Source organism: Heteronotia binoei, chromosome 2 (assembly GCF_032191835.1).
Source record: "Heteronotia binoei isolate CCM8104 ecotype False Entrance Well chromosome 2, APGP_CSIRO_Hbin_v1, whole genome shotgun sequence".
NCBI classification, from domain to species: Eukaryota; Metazoa; Chordata; class Lepidosauria; order Squamata; family Gekkonidae; genus Heteronotia; species Heteronotia binoei.
In genome coordinates this window covers 76,917,222-76,941,563 of record NC_083224.1, presented here as the reverse complement: position 1 = coordinate 76,941,563, position 24,342 = coordinate 76,917,222, and the positions used below count along the sequence as shown (strand labels likewise).

Here is a 24,342-nt window from a genome sequence, read left to right as displayed (position 1 = left end):
TATCTGTCTGTAGTGCCTGTTGGGTTAGCTGTGAAAATCTGCTGAGGACATTGTATCTTTAATTTGGAACAGGGTGGGAAGAAGAGAAAGACAGGAATGACAGTAGTGTAGGGTAGATGTTGACATGCAATATTTGTGTAGGTGAGATTGCTTCTTCTTTCCACAAGATGGCAGCAGATGTACTTTCGCATATAGTTTCTTGAGATGCTGGGACAACATTAGGAGCAAGCTATTTTTTGCTTTAGGCCAAACCCTATGATATTTTCAAGATGGAATGAAGCCTTTCTTCAAATGTATGTGTTTTCTTAATCTCTGCTTTACTTTATTCCTGATGAATTAGATCCCAAGGCTGCTCCCACAGATGTTAGACTCAGAGTTTTAAACAGTACGGCAATCAGCCTGCAGTGGACTAGAGTGTACCCGGATACCATCCAGGGACAGCTTAAGGAGTACAGAGTGAGCACAGTTCAAACTAGATAATTTTGATTATTAATATGGCTAACCCTGACACTAATGATAACTAGTCACATGGGCTTTATACAATGGGGATGACACAAAAAATCCAGAAACTGCTACACGAAGCTGAAGACCCATATTATACAGCCAAATATTTACAGCTGCAGAAAAACCTCCATAAATATCTGAACCTTGTATTTTTAAGATCTGGATAAAACAAAGTTTCTTGTGAACAGGGCATATATTTTCTCCCACTGGAGTTCAAAGGAGGTCAGTTCCTGTTGTAGACAATTTTAAACTGTTGTGCTTTTGGTAACTTCTTCATTGTAAATTCTCTATGTTGAGGTTTTGGAAGGAAAGTCATGACAGGCAAACCAGCTTGTAAAATGCTGTTTTTCACTACAGGGGCAAATCTTTATCAATTATAGCATTTTTACTCAAAAATTTCTAATGAAACAGTTTGGTCTCATTTTTTCTCTGTTCAGTATTTTGAATGATACTTGATTTCTTACTGATTCAAAATGATTAGCTTTAATTTATTCTGGAATAGATAGCTCAAAATTTTCTTTGTTTCATAAAGTATAATACTCATCTCTCCATGTTAATTGTAATTTAGATTTTATGGGGCTGAAGTTTTTTACGCAACCTTTAAAATTTTTCTTTCTCTTAGAAAAAAACCCCTATAATATTCAGAGCAATCATATTGAAATACATATAACATTGCTTGGTTGTGACTTCATCTAGTCAATGATAAGTCACTTGCCAAGGGCAGTTCTGAGTAGTTGCTGATTTATAAAGCCCGTCTTTCTATCAGTATTAAGCTGGTTTCCTCCATCACAAATTTTCACTGTGGATAAGAAAAGTAACTTTTCAGACACTTCCCCTGACTACTGCGTCATTCCTAGTGTATATTTGTCATTTTTATTAATCTGTGTACCACTGTTCCGTTATTGCCTTGTTACATTTTAAAAAGGTAGTTTAAAAACAACAACGAAAGAACACTAAGTATTTTCTGTGCTTGAGATCATGCTCTCTCTCTCTTTCTCCCATCCCTTTCCAAAAATGTTGTTGCAGGATAGATACCAAAGTCTAGAAATTGTTACTAAAAAGAAAATTGTTACTAAAGGAGGGACGGTGGCTCAGTGGTAGAGCATCTGCTTGGTGAGCAGAAGGTCCCAGGTTCAATACCCGGCATCTCCAACTAAAAAAGGGTCCAGGCAAATAGGCATGAAAAACCTCAGCTTGAGACCCTGGAGAGCCGCTGCCAGTCTGAGAAGACAATACTGACTTGGATGGACCAAAGGTCTGATTCAGTATAAGGCAGCTTCATATGTTCATAAGAAAAACAAACAAACAAGCAGCAAATAGTTAACACTTCAGCAAAAATGTATTCTACCCAGTTTTCCCTCTAAGCTAAGTTAGTGTGAGCTAGCTCACAGATTTTTAGACTCCAGCTCACACATTTTTGTCTTAACTCAGGAAAATGGCCCCAGAGCGCAATAGTTTATATTGTAGCTCACAACTTTAACGCCAGTAGCTCACAACTTTAATACCAGTAGCTCACAAAGTAGAATTTTTGCTCACAAGGCTCTGCAGGTTAGAGGGAACATCCCATCTGACAAGTGTTCATGTTTCTGAGATATGCCAACTTTGTTTCATAGGATATAAAGCTCCCTGTTTGCCTGTTCTTAGACACCAATTGGTCTTAAACATCTCTGGAATGAAGTCTCTTAATGGTCACGGAGCTGGAAAAGTACAGTGTGAATCGTGAGAGCCTGGTCCCTTCTGGCCGGTTTGGTTTTGGCCAGCTCATTAACCCCCTGCATTACCTCAGTTTTCCCATCTGTAAAATAATAAACAATACTGACTTCCACCTCACTTCATGGAATAGTTGGCAAGTGTGAACTAACATTCCTTGTGTAAAAGAAGCAAATGCATGCAGTGAATTTGTTCTTGAAATCCAGTAACATTCAAACAGGGAAAAGTTTCACTTGCCTTACATGTTTCTTGAAGGCCTATTTCTGGAGAGACAGTAGTTTGCTGAAGAATCTGTGGGTCTCCAAGAAAAGGCAGTCTGAGAGTTTTATTGGAGACCGAACTCGGGGCATAGTGTCCCGGCTGTTTCCTTACAGCAACTACAAACTGGAGATGGTTGTAGTCAACGGGAGAGGAGATGGGCCTCGGAGTGAAATTAAGGAGTTCACAACGCCTGAAGGAGGTAGGTTTCTGCATAACTTTTTGAAGGTTTTGCACAGTTTACATTGTGTGTGAAACACAAAGTTGTACTAGAGCTCTCTTGACCCTTAGAGTTTTAAATTTCCCTGGACTCTGAGGAGAGGGCTGCTGATTATGATAAAGACCTCTTTAAAATTTCCAGCATTTTGGCATAGGTGTCCTAGTTTCCTAATGCACTAGAAATGCCTAGTTTGTCTTCTCCTGCCAGTGTTCTATGTCCTTCTGAGTTATGAATGAGCATAAAGAGTGGATTATACAAAGAGGATATAGCATAAAACTTCATAGATCAGGCTACACAGACACTCACCATAAGGGATAATGGATTGTAATAGGTAAATGAATTCATTAGAAATGGAAATAACTGAAAATACACTAGGGTTGCTAACAGACCGCCACTTCGGGCTGACCCAGGGATGCCTCAGGAGGCGACCCCAAAAAACCCCTCTGCACGCAAACATCTGGGGGGGCGTCCCAATCCCATATTCACCCCATCCTCTGAGCCGCTCCAACCGCCTCAAAAAGGCACCACGTCAGAAGTGGTACCTTTTTGCTGGGGCACCTCCAAGGCGGCTTCCGACCATCTGGAAGGCTCGGAGGTGCCTGAAGAGGGCCCAGGGAGCCGCAAACAGTTCCACATGAGCGTTACAGATGCTCCCGTGGCACCCACAGCCCGCACCTTTCTGCAAACGCCATCCAGAAGCTCCAGGGTGCTCTATTTCCAGCCAACTGTAATTGGGGCGGCTTCAAGCAACCCCAAAGCGGCCGTCTGCTATCAGCCTAGGAAAGGCAGAATGACCCTTTGGTAGCAGATTTTTATTTATTTGTTGCTATTGCTTGTTCTCTTTATCTTCTCTCTGACAAATCATTTTGCATGTGTTCTCCTTTCTATGAAATGAATACCATCCCCGTATCCAAGAAGTACTCTGTATTGAAATTGTTGCCTAAATCTCTTCATGATCCAACTTAGTCTTAACATGTTAAAGGATGAACTCTGGATTTTATTGTAGAGTGGAGACTACCACTTCCGGTTGCTTTGATAGCTGGATCAATAGCTTTTCATCATTTCTCATAACCGGCAATTAAAGCTTCTTTAGTGTTTCTGGTCGCTGTATCATTTTAATGGATTGTACTAAGCTGATGAACAACAGGGTCTATAATGGTTGTAGGGAATTGAGAAATGACAGAATTGCGCAATAGACATACCGTAGTTTTCATACTAGTACCTTCTTACCAGGAATTTCTTCTAGATTTTATCTTCCAAACAGTGAAATCCTGGTTTGGCTTCATCTTCTTTTTGAAGCTAAAATGCTAATAATGGCATGTAGAGCTTGGTTTTGACTAGCAAAACTGGGGGTGGGGGGGCTGAAGGATTACATCCCCTCTCCTCCTTGCAGAGTTCTGATCTTAATTACAGACCAACAGACATGTTCATGCCCTAAATTGAATTGTTTGATTTTTCCACAGCCACTGAGTCGATTCTTGCATCACTCCTGTTTGACAAAAGTTTAAACCGAGTCTGTTGTTACTTTTCTTTTCTACTGTATCCTAGTCCTATGCACAGATGAACTAGTGGGTTCTTTCAGTTTCAGTGTGAAAGTGGCCAGCAACAGCTTCTGGAGGGATTTTAAACTATGTCTGCTTAATTGTGATGAGTATAAAGAACCAGTTACTGCTGTAAATCCCAGGGCAGCAACACAATCAGAACCAGTTTGTTTCTTAAGTGCATATTACAGGATGAGTACAGCACTCTGTGTACTGCTTGCAGATATAGAAAACCACCCAGATTCTGGGAAGAAAAACTTCGGAGGACATATCAGTAATGTAACGACTTTTGACAAAGCAGTCCTGGGTCTCCTTTCAATTTCTGAACCCTTCCCCCCCTAAAAACACTTGCTATCCAAGCCAAAATTCAGTACTTTTAAGCTTTGTTGATTTTAATAGGATAGTATTAAAGCAAACACTTGGATCCTGTAGCAGCTCACAAAAGCATACAACAGGTAAAAGTAGTGCAGGTCATACTAGAAGTGAGGAGGCCTGGGCTCAAATCCCTGGTCAGTCTTGAAGCTCACTGGGTGACCTAGTCATTCTCTTTCAATCTACACCACCTCACTGGGTTGCTGAAAAAATGTAATACCACCTTGAGCATCTCGGAAGAAAGGCAGGATAAATATGTGATGGATGGGGAAAAGGCTGCAGCCCCTGGTTGAGGGTATAAGGAGAAAGAAGTCCATTCCATGCCCCTTAACAGTGTGCACTGTGTGGTCAGTCTGTTCTGTACTGACATGATACTGATCCAGCATCATTGCATATGGAACCCTTCCCCACTCAGCAGCTGCAGTCTCCTCTGTTATGTTACACTACCTTGTGTGCCACTCAGGCTTATCACTCTCATCAAAACAATTGGGACTTCAAGTGACTAGCTTTGATTGCAGCAAACATATCGTGAAAATAATGCAATCTCTGTTGATGAAAATTAAGAATACTGTGAAAGGTGTTCCAGTATATTTCTGTATTGTGAGGCTAGGGAACATTGTTGGTTATGAGACACATGCAGCATTTTCTTTGATGAAAGGAAATGGAAGATTGGGGTGCCACCTTTAAGGATGGTGTGATAAAATCCATCTACACAGTACCTTATCTGAATAGTTTTGCAAAATGCACTAAAAAGCTTTTGATTCTCATGTAAACTACTACATCAAATGATAAACTATTTCCTTTATTTATTTTATATCCCGCCCTCCCCGCCAAAGGCAGGCAAAGGGCAGCTCACAGATTAAGGGTCACGCAATCAGATTAACATGACCAAACAAGATAAAACAACAGTAAAAACATAAGAACAATTATTAAAACATCCACGAGTGCTAGTACAGTAGTTTTAGACAACGATTAGAATTCTAATGGTGGTAAGTAGCTAGATGGTCAATATTAGATGTTCTAAGAGGTCCCTGGACCACCATAGCATGATGAGATAGAACCATTGGTAGTAGTTTATGGGCCTGTCCTGTTGCTGCAGGTGTTGCTATTATGAAAATGCATGCCTGAAGAGTGCTGTTTTGCAGGCCCTGCGGAACTGAGAGAGCTCTGGCATAAACTATCTGATACAGTTAAGTCGTTTAGCCAACAGAGGGCAGCAACACATCCTCTCTTCACATAGATTAAATCCAAGGGATTTCTATGCAAACACAGAGCTATCAAAAATTGGCATACATGTCTATTACTGCATATGATCATGACTGTGTTAAACCACGTGGCTTCCCATTCTGCCAACTCCAAACTTTCTGTGTGCATATCATTTTGAACAGTGTGCATATAAGCAATGTTATCTTATGATTTCTTCTCCTTTTTCTTTCTTGCCCTTACCTTTCCCCTAAGTACCCAGTGCCCCAAGGTATTTCAAAATCCGCCAGCCAAACGTGGATACCATCACTTTGGAATGGGAACATCCTGAACATCCTAATGGCATTCTTATTGGATACACCCTTAGATACCAAGCCTGTATGTTCCATACTCATTTTATGGAAATTTTGTTTGTTATTTTGTCATTTTTGTTTTGTTTTTATGATCTTTAATCTGAATGTAATCAGAGAGTTGAATAGCCTATCCTAGTGCAGTGGTATTTCTTAAAAGTCGCTAAAACATATGTTCCTAATTAAATATGGGGCATTTGCTCACTATAAATTTACATTTAAGTGTGCAATGTGTGTTCTTTAGAGAGAGGTTTGCAAGAATGTGGACATGGGCAACTGAAAAAAAAAATAATTTTGGAACATTACATTTGAGTGTAGTGGAAAAGATCAATTTGCCCACACTCCATTACTTGTTAAAACCTCCAGCCTTCATTTTTTTAAAAAAATACATCTATAATCTGCATTTCTCTCTGATGGGACCCAATGCAGTCTTATCAATAACTGTCACCACACGGACAGAAAATGTGTTTGCTGAAAGAATTTGAGTTAGGCTCTCCACTGGCTATGTCCCTTACATGAAAGTGTCTCTAGGACTAACATGGTGCGTAGCCTGTAGGATGCAGGGGAGTTAAATTTTAGCAGACATGTGTTTAGTTTTCCTAGCTGATTTTTAAAATGATCCCTTAAAACTAAGATGTCTCATTTTAATGAAGCTCGTGCTTTGGTCAGGTTCTGTGCAAGGATGAGAGGTGGTGAAATGTCTAGCTGAGTGTTTTTCTCAAAACAAGACTTAAGCCTACACAGACTGCCTTTCTCCCCAGTTAACGGATCCAAAGCTGGCAGAACAATTCTAGAGAACTTCTCTCCTAATCAGACAAAGTTTTTACTCCAGCGGACAGATCCTATATCGCGCTATAGATTTGACCTGCGTGGCAGGACACAGATTGGGGAAGGGGAGCCTGCCAAAGGAGAGTCACCGTCTCCATTGAATGAAGGTAAGTGGAAACATGGTGCCAGTGCAATTTGGACGTGAGAGAGGCATGTGTGCTCTGTAGAGCAGATGTAAAATACTGCAGTGTGTGTTGAAATTCCTGTGGCATCCAAACATATCTGGATTTTTAAAAATGGTGTCATTATTTAGGGGGGGGGTTAATCGTTGGAAGCTTCAGACATAAAACTCACAGGACACTTCCGTTCTGTCCCTGTTCTGCATTAATCTGCTTTTCTTTACCCAACATTTAATGCAAGTATTGTCTCATTGAAAATAATGGAAAAAAACATGACAAACAAAGGCAATTAGCTTATTCAATGAATGTCTTCTAAATTAATTTTTTAAAGGGTTTTTTTAACACTTGGCAAAATTTCAGAATTATAAAACCAGCTCCAAGTACCAGGGCTTTTATAATACATTCAGTATTAGTATGTAATCTCTCTCTCTCGGCTTGACTTCGTGAACGAAGATTTAAGAAAGGTGCAGTAGTCCACGTCTGCTGCAGGCTCGCTGGTGGCTGACAAGACCAATGCGGGACAGGCAGGTCCGGCCACAGTGGCTGCAGGGAAAAGTCTGATTTGGGGTTGGTGCTGTAGCAGTACGATTCTTCCTCAGTCTCCTTTTGTCCTCAAGACCAGCTATGCGTGCGTTCTCAAAGGAAGAGACAGCCTGGTGGATGGTGTGCCTCCATGCTTTGCGATCTGAGGCTAGGTCAGACCACTGGTGATGGTTAATGCAACAGGTACCAAGGGATTTCTCCAAGGAGTCCTTGTACCTCTTCTTTGGTGCCCCTCTATTTCGATGGCTGATGGAAAGTTTGCCATACAGGGCAATCTTGGGAAGGCGGTGGTTTTCTATTCTGGAGATATGCCCTGCCCAGTGCAACTGCGTCTTCAACAGCAATGCCTCGATGCTTGTAACCTCCGCCCGCTTGAGGACTTCAGTGTTGGTCACAAGGTCACTCCAGTGGATGTTGAGGATGGTGTGAAGGCAGCGCTGATGAAAGCGCTCAAGGAGTCGCAGGTGATGACGGTATAAAACCCACGATTCGGAGCCGTAGATGAGGGTTGTAATAATGATGGTAATAATGATGGATGTGGCCATAATGCTTGAAAATAAGGGACATTTTTGCAAAACATGGTTTAGAAGTATTAGCAGTAAATATTCTGTGTTGTCCTTGTAAATAGGACAATCGTGTTATTTGGGACTGAGATATTTCTGTCTTTACTGCACTGTTGCTGACATAGATCTGTAACCTTTTCACATAATGTTATCCAGTATTTGGATCTAGTTTAAAGTTTCTGAACAATTTCAAGAGGAGGGGGGAAAGTTTTCGTAAGAGTAGCAAAATATCTGCTGAACAAGGCTGCCCTTTTGGTGGCTTTATTATCCATAGCGGCTATAGAACTTTTGGCACTAACAATAAGAAAGAGTGTTAAAGGAATATCTATTTAAACTAGAAGCAAAAATAATATGTACACATTAAGATATTGGATGAACCATTTCTGATCCCAAAAGTGGATCCTAATAAAATATCTTAGTGGCTGTCATCCTTATATGAAGTAGGCATTGAAGGCAATTGACTTCCCCATTCTAAAGCATCTCTACAATGCCCATATATTATCAAGCAAGTTTACAATTATTTTTATTGGTGCATGGAGAGGTATAAAACAACTGTTTCCTGTAGCCCCCATGCCCCACTAGAGTGCAAAAGACAAGTTGGGGATGTGTGATGGGCACTTTTCCCATCCCCTTTGAAATCAACAAAGGACTGGGGGTGGGGTGGGGGAGCCACAACTTAAAAGGATAAAAATACTCTCTGAGAAAGATCCATCAAACTAAGTGAAAGTTCAGTAGCCCTCAGGGAAGAATGATGGAAACAAAGCTTGCTCTTTATATGCTGTAATTTAAAAAAAAAGAAATCCTGAATTCAGTTCAGTCTCTTACTTCAGTAAATAGGCTTTTACTTTGCATCCTCTGTACTGTAAAACGTGGGAAAACATTTACTTGTGTATACATTTCAAAAACTGAATTGCTCTTCCTGCATTTTTAAGTAGGCAAACTCTGGGTATGTTTCATGGCAGTTGGCAACAACATTAGCATGTATCTCTTCCCATGCCGTACAAAGAAATGAACGTACATTCAGGTTGGCTATGGCTGAGGATTGTCTGGCAAGAGAAATGTCTAAATCACCTTGATGTAGCTTGATTTCTAAAGCTACAAGCAGCTCCAAATTTGGGTTTTGTTGAGAATGTGCAGAACAGTACAGAAAACAGGTGGACAGTTGTAATTATTAGTTCTGAATGCTGTTTGTAAAAAAAAGTTAACCAATTTTTTTAGATGTCACCCACTGTGCTTTTGTAATAGTTTCTAATAATCTGTACTATACCTTGACAATAAGCCCTCTAAAATGCCTCTCTTGAAACCAACCATATGGAGTAGAAAATAATTCTCAGCTAGTGAAAACTACAGTGGTTCTGTTGCTGAGTACTTTCCACCCACCCCCCTTTCCCAAGACCTTGCTCTCATAATGCAACAATTAACCAAAACTCTTTGCAGTCCTGCTATATTAATTGGTGCTTCCTCAGACCTGCTCTGAGTGGCTTAGGATGACAACTGATGGTGTATGATAGGGTGACATGATAGATGTTTACAAGATTATGCATGGAATAGAGAAGGCAGAGAAAGAAGTATTTTTCTCCCTTTCTTACAATACAAGAACTTGTGGACACTCCATAAAATTGCTGAGCAATCATTAGAATGGATAAAAGGAAGTACTTCTTCACCCAATGGGTGATTAACACATGGAATTCACTGCCGCAGGAGGTGTTAGCAGCTACAAGCATAGACAGCTTCAAGAGGGGATTAGATAAATATATGAAGCAGAGGTCCATCAGTGGCTATTAGCCACAGGGTACGGATGAAGCTCTTTGTCTGGGGCAGTGTTGCTCTGTATTCTTGGTGCTTTGGAGGAGGGAGGAACAGTGGGAGGGATTCTAGTGTCCTAACCCCACTGATGGACCTCGTGATGGCTCCTGGTTTTTTGGCCACTGTGTGACACAGAGTGTTGGACTGGATGGGCCATTGGCCAGATCCAACATGGCTTTTCTTATGTTCTTACATATCTTTATGATGTCTGCCACTAAGCCAACATCAGGTCAATGTAATCATGATGCCAACATAAAAATGGGCAGCATCAGTGGTGGAGAAGGGCTTAGTTGGCATCAGAGCCTCCCCAATCTGTATCCCATCCCAGCACCAGCACAATGTTACACCAATGAAATCCTTGGAGTACCATTTCAAAGTCCCATTCGACACACTGAGGATGAAACTGTTTCCTCTCATTCCACTACAATGTTTTGGAACAGCTTAAGTCTGCAGCCAGTCACAGCTCTCCAAAGCAATATATAAAGCCCAAACAGGACACCCATAGGTCAGAGCATATGGCACACAAAATGGGTTCATATCTATCTGGCCTCATGGCAAGTAGAAATAGCGCACACACACTGGGCTTTGGTGATGGTAACCCCATAGAAACTGCACTTTGCTAATCCTGCTGTGCTCAGATCACTTACAGATACTCCACCTTAAGCACAGACACCAAACTGGACCTTCTGCTTCTCCCAACTAGGGCTTCAAGGACAATGCACATGACACAGGTAAGCAAGGGAAGGAGAATCTCTGCCTCAAACTGTGATTATTGCAAATATTCTTCCCTGCCCCAATATGTACCTATTCTCTGTATTGCCCTAATAAGCCAAAATGGCTAGAAATAAGTATATACCAGGGGTGGCCAACAGTAGCTCTCCAGATGTTTTTTGCCTACAACTCCCATCAGCCCCAGCCAGCATGGCTGATGGCTGGGACTAATGGAAGTTGTAGGCAAAAAACATCTGGAGAGCTACCGTTGGCCACCCCTGGTATATACAATACAGATAGGAGGGGGGCGGATTGCAGAGATGCTGGCATTACTTCACAATGCTTTCAGCTGAAATGAGAACAAAAAAAACCTAGCTAAAGTGCTGGATAGCTACCAGCCTTTCTACTCTGCCTTTTGTTGCTATTGCCCAAACAGTTACAGAACCTGTTTCCTTGCAGAATCATTGGAGAATCATTCGTTGGAGCTGCAGAAAGTGCGGACACAGTTCCAATGTGAAACTTTAAACAGAATGTAAGTGTTTGCTCTGTGTTTCTCATGAGGAAACCTCCATAGGGGAAAGGGAGGCTGAGGGGGCACCACCATGCAGGATTATGAGAACCATTTGTTCTTTGCTGCTGCTATGGAACATGACTCATAACTGTCCTTGTGTCTCTTTAACAGGAGGAAGTACTCCATTTATAGCACAGTGCCAGCCATCTATCAAGCCTATAGGACATCCAGTGGCTGCAGTGACCAGTGTTCTTCCAGCTGTCTTGCTGTGGGGTTGCCAGCTTCTTGTTCTGACCTAGCTCCTCCACCACTGCAAGCTGCTTAACAGTTGTTTCACTGGCGCAGTTGTCCCCACAGTTGTCCTCTTCATAGGCATGCGGCTCTACCTGTCAGTGCAACTTGCAAAGTCACAAGGGCCTTGCTGTAACAAGAGTTTGGCAAATCCATTCACCTGCCTTGCTTCCAATATGCCTGATGCTGTTCAATAAATGAGTGGACTGCTTTTCAGCTGTGTATCTGTTTTGGGGTTTGGTAGACAGAGATCCCTCACCCTTTGATCTTTACTAGCCTCTTTACTTCAACAGGCAGCTTTCACTAGGAAAGGGCTGAAGGAGTCATCCAGTGTTTGCACAGGGAAAGGAAGGGTTCCTCATATTCTGTACTCATCCAGATTATTGCCACCTTTGATAAGTAGCCTCTATGATGGGGCAGGGAAGGACAGAGCACAAAGATTGCTGGGGGAATTGTGTTGCTTTCTGAGTGCAACAGGAGGGATGATACATCGGGGATCACTTGTCAAAATTATTGACATGTGAGGCAGCCAATCAGCTGACCAGTCCATACCCAGTGGCTGCATATGATGTTGCAAAATCCCAGATATACTGGGACTCCTCCCAGGGCTGTTGCTGTCTTTGCTGCAGATCCCTAAAATTTGACACATAGATGCCTTTCCCTAAAAGCTGTTGGCAAACTGACAGGAATGCCTTTTGTGAACACAGTTATGTGTTCCCTTGTTACTGCTGTTGTCTCCCTCGTGCCAAGCAAAAGGCTGGTACTCCTTAGATGATGATGCTGTCCCCCCCCCCAAAACCCCTTTGTTGGGGAGATCTTGGGAATTCTATTAGGCCTCTTCTGAGTGAACTACAGAAGAATGTGAGTGTTTTGTCTGAAGTGGCCCTGTTTCCTTCGACATGTGTGCACCTGGAAAAGAGTGTGTGGTTGCAGGAGGGGACTCGAATCAGCATCTACAGAGCTCCTTGGAGTGTGTTCAGTCCAGGAGTGCTCTGGGTCATGCCATGATCCTTCTTCCAGTGGTGGGTGCTGTGTTCCCTTTGTTTCCTCCTTTGCTGTATTCTGCATGAGCAGAAGCAGCCCTGATGCCAGGGAAGCATGACCATGTCAGCATGCACTGGTTAGTTGCTTCTGCCTGTCACATGGTGATATCAAATATGAGGAATCCCCTGTGTGTAACTTTCACAGAAAAAAGTCAATTCCTGAAAGACTTTCAGCAATGAATCTCTCTTAAATATTCAAAAATTTGTCTCAGTTATAAACAATCACAATACTATACCCTCCATACATCAAAGTAGCCAAATTCTTTCTCTAATAAAAGCCTTGTGGTGGTGGCCAAATAGAGTTCTCCCATTGGCTTAGGGGTGCATTCCCTGAACTCCATAAACCATAGGTCCATCACAGCTCAGTCAGCATCTCTGGCCTCCCATTGGCTGACTCCCCTGCCCCCACCTACTGCAGGCCCAGGAATGTTGAACAAATCACCAAAACAGACAAACACATCTCCAGTACTTCTCTGTATCCACTCTGTCAACCAGCCTCAGAAAGGGCTGCTGCTCTACTGTGGCCTCATGAAAGGCGTTGTGATTGCTACCGGCTGCTTTGCAGTTGCAACAGACCTCTGCCGCTCCATCAACAGCCCACACAGACAGCCTCCCAGCACACGCAGCCTCCAAAGGCTGCTGAAATAGCTGGATGGCAAGGCCTGGCCCACCCCAGGAGCATTTCATCAGAGGCCATGACAGCTACCTCTTTCCTGTCACTCCCTCCATTCTCCCCTCAACCTTGCCCCAGGACTGTTGAGGATTGGCCCACTGGGAAAGCTGCTAGTCAGAGGCTGTTGCTAGGTAACCAAGGTTTTATTGATTTTTATTCTGCCCTGCTCCACGAATGGGCTCAGGGTGGAGTACGACAAGATTAAACAATTAAAATCAATAAAATAACAGTAAAACAATTAAAAACATTAAAAGCTTGCATCAGTCAGTAAAGGGAAAGGCCTCAGCTACATAAAATGCTATAGAGCCCACCCTCCAAAACAGTTATTTTCTCCAGGGGGAGAGATATCTGTTGTCTGAAGTTCAGTTGTGTGATCCCATGAGATCTTCAGGCTCTACCTGGAGGCTGGCTACCCTAGGCCTGGCTACTGCTGCTGGGAAGGAGATAGGGTAGCCAACTCCAGGTTGGGAAATTCCTGGATATTTTTTTGGTATAAACAATTTTAGTAACATATGGTAGCAGAACTATATCTACAACTTATAAAAGCTTAAAATAAAAGAAAGATCTTTCTACCCCATATCTTACTTTTCCCCCACCAGTGTTATTTTCTTAAAGAAAGCAAATATTAAAGGTACCCTTAACTATTAAGAAAAAACAAAAAAACCCCAAAAGTTATATTCTTATTTTAAAAATCTTAATCATCATCAAAGATTGTCCAATGTCCTTTTATTTTCCACTCTTTTTCTACGTATCTTCTGAATTTCTTCCACTCCAACTTAAAAAGTTCCAAATCATAGTCTCTTAGTTTTCTTGTTAATTTGTCCATTTCACTCCATGACATAACTTTTGTAATCCAATCCCATTTCTCTGGTATTTTTCTTGCTTCCACAGCTGCGCATACAATGTCCTAGCAGCTGAGAACAAGTACCATATTAAAGTTCTATCTTCTTTTGGAAATTTTTCCATTTGTAATCCCAGCAGAAAAGTCTCTGCCACTTTGTTGAATTCATATCCCAAAATCTTAGAAATCTCTTGCTGAATCATCTGCCAAAACATTTTAGCCCTTTCACAAGTCCACCACATATGGTAGAAAGAGCCTTCGTGCTTTTTACATTTCCAACACCTATCTGGCATCTGGTTGTTCATCTTTGCTAATTTTTTTTGGAGTCATATACCATCTATACATCATCTTAAAACAGTTTTCTTTAATACTATGACATGTTGCGAGTTTCATAGAATTCTTCCACAGATATTCCCAAGATTCCATCTTTATTTCTTTGTTTACATTAATTGCCCATTTTATCATTTGAGATTTCACTACTTCATCTTCTGTAGACCATTGTAAAAGTAATTTATATACTTTTGAAATTAATTTCTCATTATCTCCAAGCAGAACTCTTTCCATTTCTGTTTGCTCTTTCCTTATTCCTTCAGTTTTAATATCATTCTCCACCAAACTTTTTATTTGTTGCATTTGAAACCAATCATATTTGTAACTCAGTTCTTCTGCAGTTTTCAGTTCTGTTTTTCCACTTTGTATTTTTAGTAACTGGTTGTATGATAGCCGTTTTTCTTTGGCTGTTTTAGCCATTATCTTTATCACTTCAGCTGGCACTATCCACAAAGGTCTCCTCTCATCACCATATTTCTTATACTTTATCCATACATTTAGTAGATTACTTCTTATATAATGGTGAGAGAAAAGGCCATCCATCTTCTTTTTTCCGTAATACAAGTATGCATGCCAGCCGAATTTTTTTCCATGGCTTTCCAGCACTAAAAGTTTTTCCTTTAACAACGTTATCCATTCTTTCATCCATACTAAACAAACTGCTTCATGATACAATTTCAAATCTGGTAATTGGAATCCACCTCTCTCTTTTGCATCTGTCAAAATTTTCATTTTAATTCTTGGTTTCTTCCCGGCCCACACAAATTCTGAAATTTTCCTTCGCCATTTATCAAACTGTTTAGCATCTTTCACAATAGGAATAGTTTGAAACAGATACATAATCCTTGGTAGAATGTTCATTTTTATTGCAGCTATTCTGCCCAACAATGACAAATTGAGCTTGTTCCACTTTAGCATATCTTCCTCTATTCTACGCCATAGCTTCTCATAATTATTCTTGAACAAATCAATATTTTTCATTGTTATCTCTACCCCTAGGTATTTTACCTTAGAGGTAACTTCACACCCCGTTAGTCTTCGTAATTCTTGTTGTCTGTTTACCTGCATATTCTTGCACAAAATTTTTGATTTTTCTTTATTTATATAAAGTCCCGCCAACTCCCCAAACTCTTGTATTCTCATTAATAACAAAGGTGTAACTTGTATGGGATTTTCATTTATAAACATTATATCATCAGCAAATGCTCTGTACTTATAAATATATCCTTTTATTTGTAACCCTTCTAAATCTTTTTCTTCTTGGATCTGCATCAATAAAATTTCAAGAGTCATTATGAACAACAATGGTGAAAGCGGGCAACCTTGTCTAGTACCTTTGCTGATTTTCATTTCATCTGTAAGATCTGCATTAACACACAACCTTGCCCTTTGTTCAGAATATATTGCCTTTATCATTCTTATAAAACTTTCTCCAAGCTCCATTTTTTCCATCACTGCAAACATAAAGTCCTAGTTTAAATTATCAAATGCTTTCTCTGCATCCGCAAAGAATAATGCTACTTCTTTTTCTGGATGTCTTTCATAATATTCTACAATATTTACAACAGTTCTAATATTGTCTCTTATTTGTCTTTTGGGAAGAAAACCAGCTTGATCTTCCTTTATAAAATTTATCAAATGTTGCTTAAGTCGTTCTGCCAGAATTCTTGTAAATATTTTATAATCATTATCCAAAAGCGAAATTGGTCTGTAATTTTTCACATTTGTGGCATCTCTATCTTCTTTAGGTATCAAAGAAATAACGGCTTCTTTCCATGTATTTGGTACATTCCCTTTGGTTCTTATTACATTCATCAGCTTCTACAATTTTGGTATTAATTCATCCTTAAAAGTTTTAAAATATTTAGCTGTATATCCATCTGGCCCGGGAGCTTTGTCATTTTTCATCGCGTTGATTGCTGCTTCAATTTCTATTTTTTCAATTGGATCATTCAAAACTTTTCTCATATTTTCAGTTAGGGGCTCAATTTTTATTTTTTGTAGATATTCATCTATCTTTTCTCTCTTTACTTCAGCACCTTTAAACAGCTTGGCATAGTACTTAAAAATTCTCTTTTTATTCCCTCTTGAGTAACTACTTCTCTTCCATCTATCACAATTCTACTAATTATTTTGTTTTCTCTCTTTTTCTTCAGTTGCCACGCCAAATACTTTCCCATCTTATTTGCCCCTTCAAACGATTTCTGCTGAAGCCTTTTCAGTTTCCATTCCACTTCTTTGTTTAACAAATGTCTTAATTGAGTTTGTAATATTGAAATTTCCCTTAGAATTTTCTTTTTCCCTGGTCTTTTCCTCAGCTCCCCTTCTTTTTTCTTTTTTTCATTTTGAATGTCCAATAATTGTTTTTCTTTTTTCCTTTTGTCTTTATTGTTCAGAGTAATCAACAACCCTCTCATTACTGCTTTATAAGCATCCCAGACCATCTGAAAGTCAATACCTTCTTTGTCATTCACTTGGAAAAATTCCTTAGTTTCTTTTCCTAGAAATGTCACTGTTTCTTTGCTCTGTAGCAAATCTTCATTCAGTCTCCATCTTCTCAATCTTTTGGACAATTTTGTAATCCACATTATTGGGTTATGATCAGCCCCAATTTTAGGTAGAATCTCTATCTTCCTTGTTATGAGGCCTAAGTCTCTAGTTCCCCACAGCATGTCAATTCTGGAAAAAGTCTTATGTCTTGCAGAAAAAAAAGTATAGTCCCACACTTCAGGATTGAACTTCCTCCATATATCTTCTAAATTTTCTTGTTTAACTAATTCGAAGAAAGACTTTGGCAGTTTCCCTTCTTTCCCATCATTTTTTTTCCCTCCAGATCTATCCAATGAGTTCTCGACTGTTCCGTTAAAATCTCCCATTAAGAGTATTTGATCGTAAGTCAACTCATCTAACTGTTGTATAATGTCTTTTATAAAAGCATCCTTTGCACCGTTAGGTGCATATAGTCCCAATAACAACGTTTTTTCCCCACTTAATATTATCTCAACTGCTACAAATCTTCCATCTTTATCTTTAAATACTAACTTTGGCTCCAATTCTTGTTTAATATAGAAAATTACTCCCCTTTTCTTCTGTTCAGCTAATGAAAAAAATTCCATTCCCAATTGTTTGTTCCATAGAAATTTATAATCCTTTTGTTTAATGTGTACTTCTTGCAAACAAATCATGTTACAATTTTGCTTCTTGATCCAATGAAATGTTGCCCTTCTTTTTTGTGGTGTATTTAGACCATTAACATTCCAAGACAGTAATTTGTAATCCATCATGGTGCAAATTCTTTATTTTCTTCAAAAAATCTACTCAACTACCGAGCATTTGTAATTGTAACTCTCTTCCCCTGAAGTTCAAAGCTCAAACCTTCGGGTATTATCCATCTGAACCTTGTGCCATTGTCTTTCAGTTTTTCTGTCAACTTTTTGTAAGTTCTCCTGTCGTTTATCACTTGTCTTGGCAGCTCCTTCATGATTCTCACTTTACTGCCTCCTACTATCAGTGACTTTTCAAAATTTTTGTTCATGATCCTTCCTACCATTTCCTTTGTCATATATCTTATAACAACATCTCTTGGTAAATTGTTTTTCTTGGCATAGAGTGAATTAACTCTATACATGTAATCATACATGTTTTTGGTCTCATCAGGGTCTTCATCTAAAAATTCTGCAATTATTTTATTATATATCCTTTCAAATCTCCCTTCTCTGCTTCAGGTACTCCTCTCAGACGTATCTGAGTTTCCATTAATTTGCAGTCATGGATTGTCACTTTTTCTTGAATTTTCAACAAGGTGGTATCATGTACTTTAACTTTCTCTTCCATCCCCTGCACTTTCTTATCTGTTTCCTCAGTTTTTATTTTGAGATCATCCACTTCTTTTTTAATCTCTGTAATAATTTCTTCCTTTAAATCATCTATCATTCTCTTAACTCCTTTTATTATTCTAACTTCCATGGCATCCATTTGATCCTGCATTTTCTCTAGTGAAAGAGCCCTTTGTCGGGTCTGCTTGGGTTCAGACATTTAGGCAAAAAAAACAACAAAGGGATAGAAGGAATAATAATAATAATAATACCACCAAAAATTTCAGTCTCACGAATTACAAGTTTAACTACCAAATTCAAAAGATCTAAATTTACTCTTTTAATTAAACTTTATTCTATCTTCTTCTGAGCTTCCCAGGCCCAGATATAATTTTTTTTAAAAAATTTCCCCTTTAAAAAAAGGTTTTATTGATTTTTATTCTGCCCTACTCAGAGCCCACGAATGGGCTCAGGGTGGAGTACGATAAGATTAAACAATTAAAATCAATAAAATAACAGTAAAACAATTAAAAACATTAAAAGCTTGCATCAGTCAGTAAAGGGAAAGGCCTCAGCTACATAAAATGCTATAGAGCCCACCCTCCAAAACAGTTATTTTCTCCAGGGGGAGAGATATCTGTTGCCTGAAGTTCAGTTGTGTGATCCCATGAGATCTTCAGGCTCTACCTGGAGGCTGGCTACCCTAGGCCTGGCTACTACTGCTGGGAAGGAGATAGGGTAGCCAACTCCAGGTTGGGAAATTCCTGGATATTTAAGGGGTGGAGCCCGGAGAGGGTGGGTTTGAGAGGGGGGACCTCAGACAAGAACAATGCCATAGAGTGCACCCTCCAAACCAGTCATTTCCTCCTGGGGAACCACTATTGCCCATCTTCAGGTGAGGGCTGGAGACCACTCAGAATTACAACTGCTCTCCAGATGGCAAAGATCAGTTCCCCTGGAGAAAACAGCTGCTTTGCAGGGTGGACTCTGTGTCATTACACCCTGCTGAAGTTGCTTCCCTCATGCTTTGGTCCATACTGTGAATAAAGACTATACTTTTCCTAGGTAGAGGTTGCAGGGGACGGGGAGATGGAAAGCTGAAGTCACCTTGAGGTACATACTCCATGGTATACCATAACACAACCAAGCCATGCAAAAAAACCCAGGTCACACCACAAGCTCACGCTGATGCTAAACACTGCAAGGCTGAATATGACAGGAAAAGGCAGCAAAAATGCACTGCAAATGCAAGAAATGCTGAGCTCCACATCTGTACAATTGTCATCATGCCCCCTCACACCTCCCATAATTATTATTCCTTATCCCCATTCTGGGCCTCTTTCAGGGCTTTCAGCCACCACAGACAAGGGGACACACACATGGAGGGGGGGAGCCAGCATCTGTTTCTGCTGTGGGTGGGTGGTTGGGAAGACAGCAGTGGTGTCACATGGCAAGGGTACAGTGGTAGTTGAGATGAAGAGGTATTTGTGGGGTGTTTGCAAGGAAGAGGCGTTGAGAGGAAGAGGTGTTTGGGGGGGGGGGTGGATGGGAAGACACCAAGGGTGGGGTGGAGTGAATGCCTTCACTTGGGTGGGTGGATGGGAAGACAGCAAGGGTGAGAGAACACTCACCCAGAGCCTCTTTCTAAAGCCCATTGTATTTTTCCTCACAATGGGCCTTATTCGTCGTAGTAATATAAATTCATCAAAACATACACACATTGAGATACAATATCAGAGCTGCTCAAAAAAATTCAACTGTCCTCCTTTGTACCTGATAAAATACAGTTCCAGTCTAATGCTACTGGAGGACTAATTATCGCAATGATATCGGTTGATCAGTACTGGAGCTAGTTTCAGTGTCTTGTTCAACAGATGATTCTATAGAAGAGCAATATCCTCATCTGCAACTGAATATTATAAAATACAACACTAGTACAATTCTATTGCAAGCTTTCCTGCCTATGTGATCCTCATAAGAAGACCATATGCTCACACTGTCTTTAGTCGAGGAGAAAACTTTCTTAATGAAACACCCAAGCCTCCTGCCTTCCCTGTGAAATTCTCTGGTCAATTTCCAGCAGGCACGGCATTCTTAGTAGCTGTCTCTGGTCTACAGTTAAAATAGCATACTCCACAGATTGCACCCAGCTGTCTTAAAGGTACCTACACAGACCCACAAAATATTCCAGTCTGGAGATTAACTGAAGGTAAACTAGTCATTGTATCATCTTTCCTTTTTTAAATCTTTTGCCAAGATTTGATTTCACCTTTGGCATTTATCATGTCTTTGTAGGTTAAGAAATCATTATTTCTTCTCTCACATTTATCATATTGTACATATAGTGGTGACATCATAGGAGATATCCTTTTTCTTAACAACCCCCAAGTCTGAAGTGAACTGTCTGAAGTAAGAGGAGTAAGGAATTTGACTGAGTTTGAAAAATAATTACATAATATAAAAGCTTTACAAATTTTTACATCAATATGATAGAATGGAGCAAATTAAACTATGCATGATAAAATGGATGCACAATGTTGACAGAGATACCCCTCTCACACTGGGAAAATCTATTGATGAAAGGTATTAAATTTACAGCCTGTCAGGCCTTAAGAGAAAATTGGTACAAGATGTTCTTTTGATGGTATTTTACTCCAATGGACATAGACAAAATAGACAAGAATTATAAAAGATTTTGCTGGAAATGTAAAGAAGCAGAAGGCACATTCTACCACATGTGGTGGTCCTGCAAAAAACTGCAGAAATATTGGATTGAAATTCATGCAGAGATTCAGAAAAATTTTAAATTCCCATTGAACCCAGAGACAATATTATTGGGAATGATTCCAGATAATGTTGAAAAAAACAAAACAAGAATTACTTAGATACACGTTAACAGCAGCAAGAACATAGTTTACATCTATTTGAAAGACAGAAGATTGCCTAATGAAAAAGTCTGGAGTGATAAATTAGCTGAATATGCTGAAATGGCAAAGCAAACTAATTGAAGAATTCCAGCAGAAGTGGGAAGCATATTGTGCATATTATGGTCAAGATTAATAATTGATTTACTAACCTGTATTATCTATCCCCCCCCCCCCCAAAAAAAAACACCTCCTGGAAAAATTATATAGAGAGGGAGAAATCATACTCACTATTAATGTAAAATGTTCATTTAATAATTATGTATAAATGTTACACATCTATGTTTAATAATATCAAATAAGCAATGTGTAGGGTATATTTTACAAAAAAAGAATAATATATGTTACTTTGAAATTCTTACTTAATCTGTCTATAATTTCCCTTGCTTGGTGGTGGTTGTTTGTTTTTTTTTTGCCTTGTTCCTTTAAAAAATAAAAATAGAATATTGACACTGAGAAATTCTTGATAAGAAATTGAATGTAACAGCTGTTGATGAGAAATGATTTGCTGATTATAATATCCCCCTTTCCCCTGTAACCCAATACCTATATAATAGAGATAATAAAAACTTTTATTACAAAATATTCTACCTTCAAAGGAACAGAAATAGCCACCTGAAAGTTTCTTATATGAGCCCAATTCTAAGCTCTGATTAAGCCCCTCAGGTTCTAGAGTATTATATTTAAAAAATAGTGTGCTTCCTGCCATAATAATATTTGCAGAGAATCCATCCTGTTATATGGGTGTTTCACTATCTTGCATAAAACTACAAATTGCAGTTGTTCAGGGAGATTATTATGGGTCTGAAAATTATTTACCAGTGGAGCTTCAGAAATGCCCGTCCTAATTTACGCAATGTGTTCCAAAATGCGAGTTTTAATCATTCTGGTGGTGCACCTGATATAATATTTTGGACATGGGCACCTTAGAACATATAGGACCCTCTTGCTGTTGCAGTTATAAAATCCTCTGATGTTAAACTGTCTCCCGTTTGTGAATTGTACCTGATTGGTCTCGCATACAAACCTACAAGCTGCATATTTAAAATATTTAAATTGTCCCAATGTATGTTTAACATGTGATTTCAATCCCATAGGAAATATATCTAACATTGAGATTATTTCTTTAAGATTCTTGGTTTTTCTAAATTAAATTAATGGTGGTTGTTCACGTCCTGGTAGCTCTGACACCAAATGCCAATGCCTGTTTACCAATTTTTGAATAGAAAAATCTAAACTCCAGTGCAAATGGTTCTTCTTGGTTCTGGTTGTCTGTTTATGTGGTGTCTCTCTTGCTACCTGATGTGCTTTATCTCTATACTGTGTGAGTACTTTCCTAGGATATCCTGTTTCTTAGCTGATCTTCCAACAGTTCCCTTTTCCTATCACAATCTTGTGCAAAAGTACAATTCTTTTTTAGTCTTAGAAATTGTCCAAAGGGCTAATTATTGTTTAAATGTACTGGATTGAATGAATAAAAATGCAGATAGGTATTACAGTCAGTCTTTTTCCTGTATAATTTAAAGGCAATAGTATTCTGTGCAGATTTATAAGTAATTGTGGCTTAATATGGGATTTCTTGGGGGTCCCAGTGTTTTGTGAATGTTATACTATTATGGACGTGATTTAGCCATGTGACAAAGTCCTCAATCTTGGGCCCATCCCAAAAAATTATAATCAGATCATCTATAAACCTCCTAGTGCAAAATTTGTTCAAAGAACATATTTATATTAGGGTCTAGTATCCAGATTGTCTCACAGTTCACATATAAATTGGCTATGATAGGGGCACAAGGGCTCCCCATAGCAATGCCTTTCACTTTTTAAAAATAATATATATTTTAATTGAAACAGCTAAAATAATACAATAAAAAAAGAAATCTGGTACTTTTACATTACAGTTTTGGTTACAACAATATATTTAAAATATATTAAGGTTGTATAATATGGGTTGGGGTTTTTTTTAACTATATCATATAATTTAAAAGTGGACACCATGTTGCTATCACTTTATTTTCATATTGATCAACTGGTGAATTTGAAATATTATAAGCTAATTAGCATTGCCTTTGACTCAAATAAAATAATTGTTCTCCAAAATTAACATAGAATAAGAAATGAATAGGTGGATGTTGATTAGTTCTCTTATAAAAAAACATTTTCCAAAACTGATCTTGCCTCAATATGTGGGATATTAGTAGGGTTGCCAAGTCCAATTAAAGAACAATCTGGGGACTTTGGGGGTGGAGCCAGGAGACTTTGGGGGTGGAGCCAGGAGACATTGGGGGTGGAGCCAAGAACAAGGATGTGACAAGCATAATTGAACTCCAAGGGAGTTCTTGCCATCACATTTAAAGAGACAGCACACCTTTTAAAATGCCTTTCTTCCATAGGAAATAATTAAGAATAGGGACACCATATTTTGGGGCTCATAGAATTGGACCCTCTGGTCCAATCGTTTTGAAACTTGGGGGGTATTTTGGAGAGAGGCACTAGATGCTATACTAAAAATTTGGTGCCTCTACCTCAAAAAATAGCCCCCCCGGGGCCCCCAGTACCCACGGATCAATTTCCTATTATTCCCTATGGGAATCGTTCTCCATAGGGAATAATAGAGTGCCTAGTAGACATTTCTCTCCCCCCCACGCTTTCTAAAGGGGGGGAGGGCCTCCAAACTAGGGAATCCCCTGCCCCCTCCCTCTCACACACACACACTTACCAGATCTTCCTCCGGACAACTCTACTTCCTGTGAAAACGAAAGCAAAAGAAAGGGAGGGGCCGTTCTCAGAAGCCCTTTCTGCTTCCTGCCCAGCCTTAAAGGGGCAGACATTTTGCAAACGGCTCAGGAGCTCTACAACATGAAGCCTAAAGGTATGTTCTCCCCCCCCTCCACCCCCCACCCCCGCTTCCAGAGTTTTGAAGAGCGGGAGATGAGGCTGTGAACCCAGAAGTCTCCCGCCAGAGCGGGAGGTTTGGGAAGCCTAGATGTTAGGTTAGAGAGCTACCATGGTCATCCGCATAGCCCCCTTGGGGAGGGGTAGACCTTCTAACTTTGAGATATCACACAGGTATGAAGCCATACCTATCACATAGTATCACACAGGTATGAAGCCATACCTTCCACAAATTGTTTCAAAATAGTATCTAAATATTTAGCTGGACCTTCCAGAATCAAGCCATATCCC

The 24,342-nt window shown here is 39.7% G+C and overlaps 1 protein-coding gene across 26 annotated transcripts in view; it reads left to right on the top strand.

Moving 5' to 3' along the window:
* Nucleotides 1-24,342, top strand: part of NFASC (neurofascin) — a 351,530-nt gene that overhangs the window by 260,746 nt on the left and 66,442 nt on the right. For 16 of the 26 annotated variants that reach the window (XM_060231340.1, XM_060231339.1, XM_060231354.1 and 13 more), the window contains 4 exons: nt 341-456; nt 2,470-2,674; nt 6,064-6,186; nt 6,920-7,093. The exons of 3 other annotated variants lie outside the window; for them this stretch is intronic. In XM_060231340.1, the coding sequence (XP_060087323.1) occupies nt 341-456; nt 2,470-2,674; nt 6,064-6,186; nt 6,920-7,093 (618 nt within the window). Of the gene's footprint in view, nt 1-340; nt 457-2,469; nt 2,675-6,063; nt 6,187-6,919; nt 7,109-24,342 lie in introns of all 26 variants that reach the window. 7 more of the 26 variants (XM_060231347.1, XM_060231357.1, XM_060231345.1 and 4 more) reach the window with 2 other exon arrangements.